This window comes from Rhinopithecus bieti, unplaced genomic scaffold, assembly GCF_001698545.2.
Source record: "Rhinopithecus bieti isolate Rb0 unplaced genomic scaffold, ASM169854v2 scaffold_36840, whole genome shotgun sequence".
Lineage (NCBI taxonomy): Eukaryota > Metazoa > Chordata > Mammalia > Primates > Cercopithecidae > Rhinopithecus > Rhinopithecus bieti.
In genome coordinates, this window is record NW_016816502.1 from 1,315,774 (window position 1) to 1,334,281 (window position 18,508).

Genomic DNA, 18,508 nt, shown 5'->3' on the forward strand with positions numbered 1-18,508 from the left:
TCACTGCAAGCTCCGCCTCCCGGGTTTACGCCATTCTCCTGCCTCAGCCTCCCGAGTAGCTGGGACTACAAGCGCCTGCCACCTCGCCCGGCTAGTTTTTTATATTTTTTAGTAGAGACGGGGTTTCACCGGGTTAGCCAGGATGGTCTCGATCTCCTGACCTTGTGATCCGCCCATCTCGGCCTCCCAAAGTGCTGGGATTACAGGCTTGAGCCACCGCGCCCGGCCAACTTTTTTTTTTTTTAAGACAGTCTTGCTCTGTCGCCCAGGCTGTAGTGCGGTGACGCAGTCTCGGCTCACCGTAACCTCCGCCTCCTGGCTCAAGCGATTCTCCTGCCTCAGCCTCCTGAGTAGCTGGAATTACAGGCGCCCGCCACCGCGCCCAGCTATTTTTTGTATTTTTAGTAGAGACGGGGTTTCGGCTGAAACCCCGCTGGTTTCAAACCAGGCTGGTTTCCAACTCCTGACCCGAAGTGATCGGCCCTCCTCGGCCTCCGAAAGTGCTGGGATTACAGGTGTGAACCACCACGCCTGGCTATATATATATATATTTTTTAATGTTGGTCATTCTTTTTATTGTTAAAACCCTTTGCCTTATTTTCCTTTGAGGTTAATTAGATTTTGGTGTCATAATTTGGGTGGTCTCACATAATTTCGAGTCTTATTCTGGATCTGCCACCTATTAGTTATATGACTAAAACAAGTTAACCTCTCTGAGTCTGTTTGCTCATTTATAAAGTGGGCATGATAGAACTTCAAAGGATTGTCTTGAGGGTTTAGTAAGAATATAGCTAGCTAGCTAGTTTGTTCAAGGACATAGGTATCTGATAAATCTTAATGTTTTTTCCCCTGTTGGCTGAATCAAAACAGAAATAAGAGTTAAAACTGCTGGTAAGCCTATTTTGTCCATCTTTCTATTTTGCCCATAGTTAGAAAGCCACTTTTGTTATATTCTGCACCAATCTCCAAAGTTCATTTTGTTTTAGCTTTTATTATTTTAAGTAGCCCAGTTTATTTTTGATTATGTTCATCTCTTGTGCTTATCCTTTAGATACATTGTCTAAAACCAAAAAGCCATGTTTCTGAAGCAGAGTTTTTAAAAGGTACTTTATGTTTCTCATTAAGGTTGTTTGTGACTCTAGACAGAATCCCTCCCCACACACAAACTCCAGCTTATCTATTTTTCAAGATCTAAGTTAGAGTTCTCGGCATTATTCACATTTTACTGTACCTTCTTGAAGATGAAAGAGTCCAAAAGATTTAAAGGTTTTGAGCAGACTTATACATAAAAAACTGTCGTAGTTTGGTGTTGCTATAGTAGAATATCACAGACAAGGTAATTTATAAAGAAAAATTTCTTTCTCATAGTTCTGGAGGCTGGGAAGTTCACTGTCAAGGTATTGGCATTTGTTGAGGGCCTTCTTTCTGAGTCAGCTCATGGTGGAAGGTCAAAGAGAGGGCAAGCGAAAGCAGGTGATTGAACTTGCAGCCTCACCTCCCATTAGACTCTGCCTCCCAACAGTGTTGCATTAGGTTTCTTTTCATCCTATGCTTTTTGTAGGACATATTCAAACCATAGCACAAACATACTTGTTAAAATTTTAAATCACTGTTAAAGCATGTTTCCTTGTTATATGTGGAAAGCATTGCCTAGTAATAACTTAATAGTCTGAAGGTAGTTTTCTGAAGAAAAAGTGGACATAGTACAAACATCTTAATACATTTTTTGATTTGTTTTGTGGAGTGTTATGTCATATAAATTGCAGTTGCACAAAAGTGAATAAAGGAAGGTAATTGTAAAATTTGATGCATCTAAGGTTAAATACTTTAGGGACGTTCTGTTCACTAAACTATGCAGAAGATGGGAAACTTTTATTTTTTTTTTTTTTTTTTTAAGAGAAAAAGACCCAGAGATGATTGAGAGGTTCAGGTTAAATTAACATGACAGTGCATTCATCTCATTAGGTTCCCTAAGATTCCCAACCAATGGTGTGTTGGCCACTTGATTGATTCACCACAGGAGAAAGCACATGCAGTTATTCATCAAGAGACAGTACACTTCATGTTTATTTTTTAAAAAATCCAAGGCTTTGGGATCAAGAGAAGGTAAGGTGCTATTGAACAGTTTTGAGTAGTGGCACCACAGTGCCAGAAAAAGATAAATTGGGCTTATAGATGCTGTTATAATAAACGTTATAAAATGAGAATGCTAACAAGTACAAAGGAAACAGATATATAAAACTTTATTCGAGGTAGCTGGGTATTCTGTTGGAGACTGTTAGGAGCTGTGAATGGAGGCAGGTGGGGGATGACTAGTGAGAGGAAGCTCAAGTAAGGCACGTCCTTCCTGCTAGTAATTCTTAGAAGCTACAGATTAGCTTGTCAGATTTTAAATGTTAGTCAAAATAAATATACCTGAAGTTTCTTGCTTGGAAAAGCAGGTCAGATGTGACTAGAAATGGAGGGTTTTTTTGTTTTGTTTTGTTTTTAATGGAGGATTTTAGAAAGGATTAGTGTAGAATTTAGAGCTAGAAAGGATCTTACACATGAAAATACGAAAAGTAGACTTTGTAGGTTTATCTAAGATTTTTGTTTAGTGACAGAGCTAGAACTAGGATCCAGGGTTTCTCTTTCATGGTTAATTCAGCTAGGAAGAATATTTAAAGAAGCCAGGGTAATTAAGATGAACCTTGATAGGTATAGGAAAGAGGTAAGAGAACAATCCAGTAGGTAAGAAGATGGAAGAATTTTAAAATTATTTGTATAAGAAATAGATATTAATTTAGAATTTATGAGTTGTTTCACAGAGGGCTTGAAGTGGGAAAACTGGAAATTATATAGACCATATAAATATATAAATACTTCTATAAAACATCTGTTAAAATTGATTCTGTAATTCATTGTCATTTGAATAAAATGGGCCTGTGTCAATATTAATCAAGTGCTATTTGGATGTCTACTTTCAAGTAGCTGGGACTACAGGTGCATGCCACTATGCCCAACTAATTTTTATATTTCTTGTAGAGACGGGGTTTCACCGTGTTACTCAGGCTGCTTTCAAACTCCTGAGCTCAAGCAATACACCTGCCTTGGCCTCCCAAAGTGCTGGGATTACAGGCATGAGCCACTGCACCCAGCCAAAGTGAGACATGGTTTTACGCAGGTGAATACTATGATGGAATCTACACTCAGGCAGCTGAATTGATTGGAGGAAGGATAGGTGGAAAGCAGCATACCAATTATTATAATAGTTGAAAGGCGGATATGGGTATGTGGTGATAAGCCCAGTTGCAATAGAAAAAGCAAATAATGGAGCTGAGTTGGAGGACTGCTTTGAGAGAAGAAGGCTGGATATGTAAGGAATATTGTGTTCAGAGTACATTTGTTTCTCTCAGTCTGTGTTCCTTTTTTCCCTCTCATCTCTCCAACCTGTGTTTCTTATAACTAGTCTTAAGTCTTTTCTCTTATTTAGTAATTATGGAAATGTAAAAAAAAAAAAAAGTTTGTTTTAACAAATTCAGGAAAGGCATGGTGACTCATGCCTGTAATCCTAGCACTTTGGGAGGCCGAAGCGGGAGGATCACTTGAGGCCAGGAGTTTGAAATCACCCTGGACAACATAGTGAGATCTCATCTCGACAAAAAATTAAAAAATAGCTGGGCATGGTGGCACATACCAATAGTACCAGTTACTGAGGAGACTGAGGTGGAAGGATTGCTTATTTCCTGTTTATCTTGTACTTTTACCTGTTGGTTGTAGATTGATTTCAGGTGACATTTGAATAAACCCAATAAAGAAGCTAGGACTTTCTATGCCTTAGAAGCCACGTGTTAGGCTCATTTTGTGTGTATTTCTACAGTGGTAGACACTGTAATGCTCTAAGAGTGCGGCAACTGTAAGAGAAATCACCTGGTCTCATGTGATATCGTTCTTTAACCTGATAAGCTACTACTTGTGTAGTGTTGTTTTTGTAACTTAAAATAAAATAACTGAGCACGCTTTTTATCTTCATTCAGAGTGTTTGCAGCTGTTTGTTTGTTTGTTTGTTTGTTTTTGAGACAGTCTTACTGTCTCCCAGGCTGGAGTGCAGTGGTGCAGTATCGGCTCACTGCAACCTCCGCCTCTTGGGTTGAAGTGATTCTCATGCCTCAGCCTCCCAAGTAGCTGGGACTACAGGCATGTGCCACCATGCCCTGCTAATTTTTGTATTTTTGGTAGAGACAGGGTTTCACCATGTTGGCCAGGCTGGTCTCAAATTCCTGATCTCAGGTGATCCACCTGCCTCAGCCTCCCAAAGTGCTAGGATTATAGCACTGCACTGGCCGATAGTCACTTTTTAAAATCCCAATTCTTCATTTCTAGAGAAGGAATTCTGTTTGGATCTTCTTGTTACAGGTTTGTATTTCTGGAACATCAGCTATGGCAAGGAATTGGGCCTCATTGTGTAAATGAGACCCAACGCTATGCGTGGATGACTGTTGTGAATCAAACAAGAGGGTGAATTGGAGATATTGTGAAAACAGAAAACCACAAACAAATTATTTATTTTGTAACAGTAAATATCTGCGATCTTGTCTTTTAATGAGGATGCGAGAGACTGGGGTTTATGATTGGCCCAGGTTTGATATAAGTAGGCATTTGACTCCAATTAGCAGCAAATGTAATAGAGAAGGTAAAAGTGGGATGGTTGGCACTATGAATTAGGACACTGAACACATATTGCTCTGTCATCCAGTCTGGAGTGCAGTAGTGTGATCTCAGCTCACTGTAGCCTTCACCTCTTAGACTCAAATGACCCTCCCCCTCAGCCTCCCTAGTAGCTGGTACTTCAGGTATGTGGTACCATACCTGGCTAATTTTTCTTTTCTTTTTTTTTTTTTTTTTTTTTTTGTAGAGACAGAGTCTCACTATATTGCCTAGGCTGGTCTTGAACTCCTAGGATCAAGTGCTCCTCCTGCTTCAGCCTCCCAAAGTGCTGGGATTACAAATATGAGCCACCATGCCCAGCCTATGATGGACTTTAAAAACCACAAAATCAATTTAAAATAGCATGGACAAGAGATTTTGCTGTATTTTCAAAATTTCCTTTCTGTTATGCATAGATCATCTAATATGTAAGCAAGATCTTCTTTTAGAAAAGTACAGTTTCCAAAATATTTTAAATCAAGCAATTGCAACAGTTGATTCCATATAGTAAGGTATCTGTATTACTAGAAAGGGAAATTTGCAAAGTGATAGCGCTTAAGATTTCTTTTCGGCCGGACGTGGTGGCTCACGCCTATAATCCCAGCACTTTGGGAGGCCGAGGCAGGTGGATCATGAGATCAGGAATTCAAGACCAGCCTAGCCAACATGGTGAAACCCCATCTCTACTAAAAATACAAAAAAAATTTAGCTGGGCACAGTGGCGGGCGCCTGTAATCCCAACTATTCAGGAGACTGAGGCAGTTGAATCGCTTGAACGTGGGAGGCGGAGTTTGCAGTGAGCCGAGATCGCGCCACTGCACGCTAGCCTGGACAACAGAGCAAGACTCCGTCTCAAAAAAAAAAAAAAAAAAGATTTCTTTTCAGGAGTTAGGTTTAGTTACTAAGGACATTTATTCCAGGGGCAGAAGGATAGGCAGCTGATGCAACATTTTTATGTTCATATATTTTTTTGGAGGTGTACTGGGAGAGGCAGTTTTAACTCATTGACCTAGAAAGAGTGGAATCATTTGAAAGAACTGGGTGAGGTGGTAGAGGTGATGGTTACTAGCTCTTTATACCTTTAACATTTGTCCACTTTGCTATGTTACATTTTGGAAAACATCTGTTAGTAGTAGTGATTGCTGCTTCACAACAGAAAAATTATTTTAGGGAAAGCAATTATATAGGAAAAAAAGTTCCTTGGTTTTTCTTCACAAGTCTGGAAGCAAATATAAGGAGGAATATGCATAAGTAAACTTGTCTAAAATATGTTGTGGCCGTCTTATAAACTGCTTTATTTTCAGAAGAAAGAAAAGTTCCATTTTAAAGTCCTTTTTGGAATCTGAGATTGTTAGCTAAATTCTATTTGGAGTTTCACACAAAGGTCTAAGACTTAACTGAAGATTTAGGGCCTGATGAACCGAGTAGATTTATGCTTCTAAACACATTAGCCAGAAAAGTGGGTAACTAGGGGGAATCTGACTGTTAGTTCAGCCTGCGCATATGCACATCTCTAGTTAAGTCTCTTAGGGTTTCCCTTAAGGGACTTCTTGGGGCTCATAAGCTTGGTCCTCTCAGAAGAATCTCTGTATCTTCATCATGGAAAAACCCAGGAGGCCAATTTTATGGGTACCCGATGGTGGCATTGTGGACAAAGGGAACTTACTTCCTGGACATATGAAGGATAGCTCTTGAATCATCAAATTGTTAAATTTGGGGTCTCATGGAAAGGGCCTAGGACCCCAAATCACAAAGACTGTGTTCTGGTCCCAGCCCTGGCACTAAGTGAGGACAGGACCGTATCTGTGTTACTCACCACTAAATACTCACTGCCTACTACAGTGCTTACCATGTAATAGGCATTCAGTAAATATTTGAGTGAGTGAAATAATACATTGAATGCATAACTTTGGAAAAGTCACTTTATCTCTCTGGGTTTCATTTTCCTCCCTTCATCTATAAAATACAAGTTTTGACTAACCAAGTCTCTAGTTCTCAAATTACTGCATTAAAAGTTAGAAAGATACAGTTATTTTAGATAATCAACTCCATTGTAAACACCAGTGCAAACTTGGGCATTGATATCTGGTGGCATTTCTTGGTTTTAAGGTAGTTAGGCTTATAGGTTATCTAGATTATTTTTGTAAAAAGCAATATTAAACTTTTTTTTATGTTTGCTTTTGCTTTTTTGGTGTAAAGAAAGGATTTATAAAACTTTTTGCAGAGAAAGCAATTGTGGCAGAATATTAATATGTGATGAATCTAGATGAAGTGTTTATGTAAGATCTTTTATACTATTCTTGCACCTTTCCTGTAAATTTGAAATTATATTAAATTAGTAATTTGAACTCAGAAAAGCCCAGCATGTAGCGAGACAGAATAAAAAGTACAACAATGGTAATAATAAAACATTAGGTGGATGTTAAGGATAGTATTTCGAGATTTATAAGTTCACTTAAGTATAGAGATTTGCATCTCTTTGCAAAATATTTAGACTTGTAAGGGACATTCATTCTAAATGTAAAGGAAATATTCACTATAAAGAAAGACTGGTGAATTTCTCACTTACTGCTCCCCCACCTCCTCCCCAAAAAAACACAGGTTTTCTTAATTGAGATCTACTAATATTTTTTACCATTTTACTCTGTCAGATAGAAACTCCATGCTGTTCCTTTGGGTTGGTAGTAGTGGTTATCGTTTTTTTACTTGATTGACAAAGCTGGCACCTCAGGTTTTACTGTAACTTAATTACTGACCCTGCTTCCTCTGTACCAAGTGGTACCTTATGATATTTATCTGTTCCTTAACTTAGAGTTTAATGAACTTTAGTGTTTAACAATATTACCTGAATTTGTAAGCTCTTCTGTTGATATAATGGTACCATCTTCTTTTTTCTCTCATATGCATTCTGGTGGCATATTTCCTTTTTTGGGGGGGGGGGCTGGTGCAACATATATCTGAAAGTGAGTTGTTTAAGAGACTTTAGAGAGTCTAGAGTAATGATAAGGATTTTCATCTCTAGAGTAATGATAAGGATTTTCTGTCCATATTACTGAAAATTATGTTCCCAATCTTCATTTTCCTTTGCAAAGTAAAATCAAATTTTAGAGTTAGAAGGGATCTAAGTCTAAGTTCCTTTTGTTGTGCTTGGGCAAACAAGTTTGCCTAGTTAGGGGCAGAATGGGAATAAGAACCAGAGTTTCATTCTCTCATGCCTTGATTTTTTTTTTTTTTTTTAAGTCTTGTGTCCCAAATTTGAAAGTCTCTAGTTCAGATGAATAAGAATAATTGTTTTCATTTCACTGTACAAGTAATTGACACTCCCCCAAAATGGCCAAATCTGTGTGAGAGCTCAAAGTATGCTGAATGTGAATAGGTATTTGTTGTTGTCCAACAGTAACACAAATCTATAAAGTTTAATGTTCTTTTTTTCTTTCTAACTTAAAAAAAATCAGGCCGCATTACTGGCATATATGAAGTTTAATGTCTTAATGGAAGGATTTGAGGGGGTGGTAACTGAAATACGTGAAATGTATTATAAAAAAAACTCCATGTATTTGTCATCCTGGTTCAATTATTATGAATTTGTGACTGATTTTGAGAAAAATTTGTAATCTTGATAATTTTTAGGCTTTATCTAACTACAAAATAAATCTAGGTGTATGCTAAATGACTTAATAGAAACACTTATTTTTTCTACAGTGTCTCCTGAGGTTATAGGCGGGTGTTTGAGGAGTACATGCGGGTTATCAGCCAGCGGTACCCAGACATCCGCATTGAAGGAGAGAATTACCTCCCTCAACCAATATATAGGTAAGAAATTTTAATAACTTAAAAGGAAAATAATTTATTTGATTTTATAAATGTTTGTGAATTGGTTTAATTAGCTGTCCTTAGTTATTGTAATTACTTAGTTGGTTATAATAATATACAGAGAATGCTGTTTTATATATAACAAGTTTATTTGACCCAATATAGAAGGCTTTTTCTTTAAGAAGGAATAGGGTCATTTCAGAGATGGCAACCCTTCTAAAGATGTATTTTCCTATGTATTTTTAATTGTAGAAATAGAATAACAATCCTAAATTTTACAGAAACTGGTATTCTGTATTTCATAAAATATTAGTATTTTAAAGACCAATTCTATATAAATTTGTGGGTTAATTTTTCAGTTTATTTTAAATATATTAAACTTTTTTGTTTTAAAACTGCACAATAAACTTTAATTGCTTTCTTTCTTTCTTTTTTTTTTTTTTTGAGACAGAGTCTTGCTCTATTACCCAGGCTGGAGTGTAGTGGCACAATCCCGGCTCACTGCAACCTCCGCCTCCCTGGTTGACGCCATTCTCCTGCTTCAGCCTCCTGAGTAGCTAGGACTACAAGCGCCCGCCACTACGCTTGGCTATTTTTTTTTTGTATTTTTAGTAGAGACGGGGTTTCACCGTGTTAGCCAGGATGGTCTCAATCTCCTGACCTTGTGATCAGCCCGCCTCGGCCTCCCAAAGTGCTGGAATTACAGGCTTGAGCCACCGCGCCCAGCCTGCTTTTTCTATAAGTAACTTTTAGATTTGGTGTCTAGAAAATCTTTACATACACTTGAATTACTAAATTTTAAAGTAGGTTGGAAATTGTGGCTTCTGATGATTTTCTTTCTTTTCTTTTGATAGACACATAGCATCTTTCCTATCAGTCTTCAAACTAGTATTAATAGGCTTAATAATTGTTGGCAAGGATCCTTTTGCTTTCTTTGGCATGCAAGCTCCTAGCATCTGGCAGTGGGGCCAAGAAAATAAGGTATGTAACTTAATAGCTTTGGTAACTGTAGGTTTTTACATTGTCGATGAAATATTCTAATAGATTTTCTTATTTTGAATACTTGTTATTGATTCAACTGTTAGCATGTATTATTTTAATTTATACCCATTTTATCTCTGGGGAAGTCACTTAACCTCCCTTGACCTTCATTTCCATATTGATATATTAAGAATGATTAAGTCTTATCCTTTTTAATTTTGGGGGACAGGGAGGTGTTAGTTTAGTATAACCTAGGCACAAAATAATTTGTTATCTGATTTTGATTGTATTACTTAGGTCAAATCATATCCAACAAAACATATATACATAATGTAGACCTTTTAAACCAATTAATGTCATATTAGTGGGTTGATTCACATTAAAAAGGGGATTCCCATTAACTTCTTCTTATCAAAACTCATCTGTCTCTTTTTAAATTCTTTGTCCTTTGCCTCTTCTGTTTATGGATCTGTTTGAATAATTGCCTGAAAGAAACAATATAAATATACTTAAGAACTTTGTCCTGTTTCTCTTTTCCTTTGTAGGGTCTTGTTGCCACATACATTCCTTCTAGATTACTCTTATTTTAATTTATTTTACTTAAAATAATTTTTCTGGAGGGCTTACCATCCTGTCTAAAATGGGTCTAATTTTTATTTTTCTCATGTATTAGATTTTTCTAGGCTTCCTTTTATGAAGTCTTCTTTTTTGGAGTCTTCTATCTGGTCTTGTCCTTTAATTCTAGGCTGAATACCTTTAGCGGACTCCTGCATAGCTGTACTTCTTTTTCTTTGGTAACCATTTCTTTCCAGTAACAGGCAGGACTTCTTAATATAAATATCTTCAAGTGGTATCTCTAATTGAAATATATCTCTACCTGGTAGGTTTTATGACATTTCCTTGTGTATTGTTCCCATGAAAATATACTTAACATTCCCAAATGGTAAAGTAATTCCTGTAAAAACAAACCCCACCTAGCTCCTGTGGGGTAGTAGGGAAAGCTCTTTCTCATCTGCTGTGAACATTTGATTTATTTTTCTGAAACAGCTTGCTGTGAATTGGCATTCTCACTGCATCCTACTTTTAGTCTGGTGATTTTGTTGACGTAAAACTTTGCTGTCCAACAAGAAACACCTAGCCACTTTTAGAAGAGTATAGATTTGCCTTTGAAAGGTGAATGAATGTACTTTGATCTTTGATATGCCTATGCTTTCTAACGTACTTTATTAGTTTGACTTAAAATGATTTGTTTGAAACATATACAGGTTGTATTGAATATTATATGGAGTTACTAATTTTGCATCACAAGTCTCTTATGAATTCATATATTATAAAAATGGTAAAGTGAACTCTTATGCTTATATTTTTTTGTTTAGCTTATTAAGGCTATTATGAAATCTCTTAGAAATTCTGTGTACATTATGAATATCATCTATAAGTGCTTCAGCATGTGTAGAGCTGCAAATTAATATTGGTTTACTTTTGCTTTATATATGTTATCTGAACATATGGAATAGCAGTAATAGTTTTATGGGAATTTTTAAAGTAGATTGAAAAGAGCATTTGCCAAAAATGACTTTGCCTGTTGTGCTTAATTATATCTTCTTTTAGGTCTATGCATGTATGATGGTTTTCTTCTTGAGCAACATGATTGAGAACCAGTGTATGTCAACAGGTGCATTTGAGATAACTTTAAATGGTAGGTTCTGAATAGTTTGCATTTTGTGATAGATTTTAAATGATTTATAATGAGTATCAAGCTTTTATCTTTTATAATAAGAGAAACTTCTTTAGTGTTTGTATAAAAATAAGTTTATTTGAAAATTCAGCAGATAGAAGAATGTAGAAAATTTTAACTTATTTTTTTTTAAATTCGCTCCCTCAGCTTAATCTCTTTACCTCTACTGGAACTTCACATCTTTGAATTCCTTGAGGAGTTGGCCCTCTTCTTATATCAGATTGTCTCTGTGAACTTTATGTACTCCCATGGCTTTAAAATAACATCTGTATGATGATCCCTAAATGTATATCTGTCAGTCTCTCTCCTAAAATGCTGTGCTCAGGAATCTTAAACATAATAACCTATTCCAAAATAAACGCTTGCTTACTTCTCCTTTCTATAATGTTTGTAAACTCTTTTGCTCCTCCTCTGACATTTCTCATTTATTTAATGACACCGTCATTTGTCTACTCAGTTGCCCATGCCAGAAACCTATGATAACATCATCGTCTTCCCTAGTCCCCCTATTTGATGGATTACCAAGTCTTCTCAATTCCACCTCCTAAATTTTTCAAAAATCTACCTTCTGTTCATCTTAACTGCCACCACCCTAGTCCAGGCCACAATTAACTTGTTACCCTTTTCTACATTCTCTAAACCAGGGGTTGGCAAATATGGCCTATGAGCTAACAGTGTTTTTTACATTTTTTGGTTAAAAAAAATAAAAGTAATATTTTGTGACACATGGAAACTATATGAAATTCAAACTTCTGTGCTTATAACTAAAGTTTTGAGTTGCATCAATGAAAAATTCATAGAAATTTATATAAGTACCTACATAATGTTCTTGATTTTTATCTCTTGGTCCATAAAGCGTAAAATATTTAGCATCTGCCTTCTTACAGAAAAATTGACCAATATCTGTTCTAAACAATGACTTTTTTTTTTTTGGGAGACGGAGTCTTGCTGTGTCGCCCAGGCTGGAGTGCAGTGGTGCGATCTCAACTCACTGCAAGCTGTGCCTCCCGGGTTCACACCATTCTCCTGTCTCAGCCTCCCGAGTAGCTGGGACTACAGGTGCCCACCACCACGCCTGGCTAATTTTTTGTATTTTTAGTAGAGACGGAGTTTCACCCTGTCAGTCAGGATGGTCTTGATCTCCTGATGTCGTGATCCATCTGTCTAGGCCTCCCAGAGTGCTGGGAGTACAGGCAACTGCGCCCAGCCTAAACAATAACTTTTTTAATGCAAATTTTATCTTGCTGCTTCAGTGGTCCCAATTCATTAAATGACTTGACTTTTTTCTCAAGATAAAGACCAGAACATTTAATGTGGCCAAAAGACTGTATTACCTAGTTTAGGGGTTAGCAAACAAAGGTCTTATGGATCTTATCCTCTGCTGCTTGTTTTGTAAATAAAGCTTTATTAGAACACAACCATGTCCATTTGTTTATGCATTGCTACAACTGCATTTTTAGACTACAAGAGTTGAATAGCTGTGTCAGAGACTGTGTATCTTCCCTAGCCCAAAATGTTTATTCTCTGTCCCTTTACAGTTTATTGACCCCAGTCTAATCCTTTCTACCTTCCCATCTTCCCTTATATCACTCCTCTTCTATATTTCTCTCAGCTATGCTGATTTTCTCTTACATTTCATGTGCCAAGCTCCTTTCTGGTCTTTACATTTCTGTTCTCTCCCTCAAAGGTTTTCTACTCTCATGAATCCCCACTCTGTCATGGTAATTTTTCTTTATCTTTTAGATCTCATTTAAATGATACTCTTTATCTGACTAGACAGGGACAGCCTTGTGTGTATGTCCCTCCTAGTACAGTAGTGCCTTTCAGTTTTAGCTCTAAGTACACAGTTGTAATTTTGTAGCCATTTGTGTAGTTCTTTTGACATTTCCCCTACTGGAATGTAAATTCCCTAAGAGCAAGCAGTGTACTTTTTTGCTTACTTTTGTGTCCCCAGTTGTGTACATAGATGATAAATATTTGTGGGATGAGTGCATATTATAAAATCATCTTTAATTTTTGGTGGGGGCGGTGCCATTTATTTTTATAGATGTACCTGTGTGGTCTAAGCTGGAATCTGGTCATCTTCCATCCATGCAACAACTTGTTCAAATTCTTGACAATGAAATGAAGCTCAATGTGCATATGGATTCAATCCCACACCATCGATCATAGCACCACCTATCAGCACTGAAAACTCTTTTGTAAGTTGTTTAAAATATAGCTAATGTATAGGTTCCTGTTTATTCTTATGACTCAGCAAGTTAGTAAATATTACGTATATTATTGTTATGCGCATCTGTGTGAAGAGACCACCAAACAGGCTTTGTGTGAGCAATAAAGCTTTTTAATGACCTGGGTGCAGGTGGGCTGAGTCTGAAAAGAGTCAGCGAAGGGAGATAAGGGTGGGGCCGTTTTATAGGATTTGAGTAGGTAAAGGAAAAGGGGGTTGTTCTCTGGCAGGCAGGAGTAGGAGTCACAAGGTGCTCAGTGGGGGGACTTTTTGAGCCAGGATGAGCCAGGAAAAGGACTTTCACAAGGTAATGTCATCACTTAAGGCAAGGACCAGCCATTTTCACTTCTTTTGTGGTGGAATGTCATCAGTTAAGGTGGGGCAGGGCATTTTCACTTCTATGATTCTTCAGTTACTTCAGGCCATCTGGCCATATAAGTGCAAGTCACAGGGGATGCGATGGCTTGGCTTGGGCTCAGAGGCCTGACAATTATCACTTGAGTTTTCAATTTAAGATTAAACAGAGGGATATATTCTTCATTAAAATGTTGAAGTGTATGAAGAGAGTTTGGACCTGCCAAAATAAAGTCAGGTTGTTAGTAATTTTATCTTCAAGGCTTAATAATTGGGTCTGAAAACCTTATTTTCTTTACTCTAAATTCCTAATGGCCAGAGTTGATATATTATGCTAGAGGTGTGTATACTTCCTGTCCTTACCTTCAAGTAATTAGTTCCTGAGAGTATGCAAATTCTTTGAACATACTCAAGATAAAAAATTTATAGGCTAATGTGTGAACACAGAGAGGTATTAGTTAACTTTTGCTTAGCGGAGTTGTTCTCAGTTTCTTTCTGATGAATGAATTGGCTTTCTAAAGAGTTTTTATGAGTGATTTTGAAATAAAATATTTTTTTTTCTATATATCTTTCAGGCATTAAGGGATCATTGCAAGAGCAGCGTGACTGACATTATGAAGGCCTGTACTGAAGACAGCAAGCTGTTAGTACAGACCAGATGCTTTCTTGGCAGGCTCGTTGTACCTCTTGGAAAACCTCAATGCAAGATAGTTTTTCAGTGCTGGCATATTTTGGAATTCTGCACATTCATGGAGTGCAATAATACTGTATAGTTTTCCCCACCCCCCACAAAATCACCCAGTTAACGTGTGTTGTTGTTTTTTTTTTTCAGGTAGACATTACTACCTGTAACTTTTTTTCTTAGTTGTATATGAAAAAGTAGAAAATTGAGTTACAATTTGATTTTTTTCCCAAAGATGTCTGTTAAATCTGTTGTGCTTTTATATAAATGTTTGTTTTTTATAGTTTAAAATTGATTATTTGGGAATCCAGTTGAAGTTCCCAAATACTTTATAAGAGTTTATCAGACATCTCTAATTTGGCCATGTCCAGTTTATATAGTTTACAAAATATAGCAGATGCAAGATTATGGGGGAAATCCTATATTCAGAGTACTCTACAAATTTTGTTTGTGTATGTATGTAGTGCGTGTGATTACCAGAGAACTATAAAAAAAACCAATGCTTTTTAAATCCTATTGTGGGTAGTTCCAGTGTCCATAGCCTTGACTCAATCTAAATGAGTTGATTAATTAACTGGGCCTTTATACTTAACTAAATAAAAACTAAGCAAGATATGAGTTAAATTAAAAGTTTTCAATTTATTGCTTCAATGTAACCTGTTACATGTATATTTTAACATTGTCTGCTAAAATTTTGTTTTTGATTTATGGATAATTTTCATAAGAGTACACACTTTAGATATCAAATAATAGGTTCATTTACCATCTGTAGATCATTGAAACTCATCTCACTTAAAGAAAGTTCACTGACCTCTTTACAGCGTTGATATTAGGTGAACGAAATTGCCTGACTAATAATTTGTACTAACATCATATATCAGAATTTTATTGTATATGAATGAAAACAAAACTTAAAATTTTTTAAATTTAATTTTTAAATACTGTGTCAGAGTTCTAAAAAGGCAGTTTTTTAAAAAACTTAAATTGTTAAAAACTTTGCAGAAATAGAACCAGAATGTAGAAAAATAGTCATGTAACAGCAGTCATAACATACTTCAGCTTCCATATAGGAATAGAAGTGGTAGAGCCAAAAGTGATTTAGGGAAAAATTATAAGGTACAGGTTGAGTATCCCTTTTCCAAAAATGCTTGGGACAAGAAATATTTCAGATTTCATAATTTTTTCAAAGTTTGGAATATTTGCATTATACTTCCAGTTGGGCATCCCAAATATGAAATCTGAAATGTTCCATGAGCATTTCCTTTAAGTGTCATGTTGGCACTCAGAAAGGTTCAACATTAAGTCCACCTCACACTTAGATATTAAAGACCTAACTTTCTGTAACATTTAACCTTATAGTTTGTCATTGAATATTTGTTGAATGCATGTCAGGTAATGGTCTTGATTGTGATAGCTTCAAGGTGGAACATACTGTAATCTCCAGATGCTAGGAAGTTAGTTTAATAATTTACTGCAGAAAATTGATTAAATGACTGTCCTTTTAATTAAGAGTGTGGAGCCATTAACCTCAGTTTTTCATATAGTGACAAGAGTCCTTAGAGATGGTTATTCAAGTTCCTTAGAAATTGTTATTCAGGTATAACATCATCTTATCTTTGACTAGAGCTTGAAATCTTGTTACCTGATTGTGTACCACTCCAAATTCCCTGCCTTCTGCAAGTTGAATGTCTTGCTGAATGTGTCTAGGGGTTCATCTTTAGTAATCGACATTCCACTAGTGCCACAGTTAACTTCATGACATGTAGACATTCAGAACTTGAGCCTTGGATGTTCCTGTGGACCTGACAGTTAAAAATATAAAGAACCTAAGATTCAAATACAACTTTCTCTGTTTGCCTTGGGTTGAATAACTTGTCTTTTGGAGAATAGCTTTAAGTGGCTTAGACACTGATAAAATTCAGCTATATTGTTGACACTTACCTGTTTTGTCTTATGCTTAGCCATATTTAAATGTTGACTTTAATAGAGTCTAGTGAAAAAATGAGTGAGAAGAATGAATATAAAAGTAATAATATAAGGAAAAAGGGAAAGTAAACTATTTAGAATGTAGTTTTGTTATATTCCCAACATTTCAATATTTATTAGTTACTTGTAAATTACTGTGGCAGTGTAGTTTATAAATGTCTGTGCACTATATTAATTAGAAGACCATAGAACATGCCAGCAGGTTGGCTAATGCTATGGGGGTTTTTAACACTGTTGCCATTGTGGAAGAAATTATTTGGTACATTAATAAAAAAAATTGGTAAAACATGGCTTTATACCTCAGTGTGTAAGAAGTGCAAGACAAATATGCTTATTTCTTTTTCTAGAATATAAGTGATATTATTTGCTTATGACACACTATTAATGACAGGAGTCAGTCAGCCTTTATAGCTATCAAAATATAATGAGATCCCAATGATGATCCTTTCTTACTTTGAATGTTAATTAGTTTGGGACTTTGATTGACTGGCAAACATTTTATCATTGTCAGAATTTAATTTAGGTTTCAAAAATAGCTTACAGGATTTTAAACATGGTGTGGTATTCTAAAGCCTTTTTTTAAAAAAGAGATCTTTTTGAAAGAAACAAATGAGGATTGTAAAGTTTGGGGACTTACCTCTGTAGCATTGTGAAAATAAACTTTTATTAAGCTGATTTGAAAGGAACTCCTACTTTGTGGAATTAAATCTACACTAGAGCACTTTATATGGTAACTATACTTGCAAAATTTTGCATTATAAAAATTATTGTCATTACTTTTTAATGGCTTCTTAACCTGACCAGTGTTTACCAGCCACTGTCAGCCTGGCACTCAAGTCTTACCACCCTCTTGGACCTTACGCTGCTTCTCAAGACTTACAGTCTACTTGTGCTTCAGTGCTGCTGAACTGTCAATAGCTCTGTGATGTATTCTATGCTGGAGTGGTCTAAAGTGGAACAGTTTACATCACTGTCCGTCTTTACCCCCAACCTGCAGAATTCCTGAAACACACTAACATCCTTAAATCTGGAGAGAAACAAAAATGAATGCTTTCCCTCTATTAACTAGTATAGACAATTTAACAATCTCGGAAGAAAGAGCAAAGATCAGACTTTTTTAAAAAATTCAGCTGGCTCCTTTTCCCCTAGGCTTCAGAAAAGCAAATAGAAACAAATAGATCCACAGGCCAGGTGCAGTGGCTCATGGCTGGGAGACCAAGATGGGTGGATTGCTTGAGCCCAGGAGTTCAAGACCAGTCTGGGCAACATGGTGAAATTCCATCTCTACAAAAAAAAAAAATTAGCCAAGCATGGTGGCATGCACCTGTAGGCCCAGCTACTTGGGAGACTGAGACAGGAGCATTGCTTAAGCCCAGGAGGTTGAGGCTGCAGTGAGCCAAGATTGTACCACTGCAGGTGACAGAGCAAGACCCTGTCTCAAAACAAAAAACAGCAACAAAAAAGAGACAGACTCAGCTCCAAACTGTATCTTGAAGAAAAATATGAACTGGTTTCAGATACAGTAGAAAGCTGTAAAGTCATCCATTCTATATCAAGACTAATAGAACGTTTTCTTTTGCCTATGTTAAGCATGAGCAGAATAAAAAAGCACGCTAACAGTAGTGGTTTAAAAATTTTAATGTGCTTAAAAATCACTGGGACGAATTTCTGGATCTCACTCCTAATGGTTCTGATTTAGTTGATCTGAAATGGTGCCAGGTAATTTGCATTTCAAACAAGCCTCAAAATAATGCAAATACTGTTAGTCTGTGGTGTATACCAGGAGTCCCCAATCCTTGGACCATGGACTGGTAGTGGTCTGTGGCCTATTAGGAACCCAGCTGCACACCAGCAGGTGAATGGCAGGCAAGCAAGCGTTACCTCCTAAGCTTTGCCTCCTGTCAGACCAGCACATTAGATTATCATAGGAGCCCGAATCCTATTGCGAACTGTGCCTGCGAGGGATCTGGGTTGTGTGGTCCTTTTGAGAATCCTAATGCCTGATGATCTGAGGTGGAACAGTTTCATCCCGAAACCA

General features: G+C 36.6%; 1 protein-coding gene across 1 annotated transcript in view; it reads left to right on the plus strand.

The window, feature by feature from the left end:
* The window catches only part of SELENOT (selenoprotein T), a 35,169-nt gene extending 18,013 nt beyond the window's left edge, over window positions 1–17,156 (plus strand). Inside the window, exons 2-6 of the mRNA XM_017854923.1 lie at window positions 8,389–8,499; window positions 9,354–9,480; window positions 11,092–11,179; window positions 13,266–13,419; window positions 14,378–17,156. Of these exons, the coding sequence (XP_017710412.1) occupies window positions 8,389–8,499; window positions 9,354–9,480; window positions 11,092–11,179; window positions 13,266–13,390 (451 nt within the window). The 3' untranslated portion in view covers window positions 13,391–13,419; window positions 14,378–17,156. The remainder of the gene's footprint in view (window positions 1–8,388; window positions 8,500–9,353; window positions 9,481–11,091; window positions 11,180–13,265; window positions 13,420–14,377) is intronic.
* The last annotated feature ends 1,352 nt before the right edge of the window (window positions 17,157–18,508 follow it).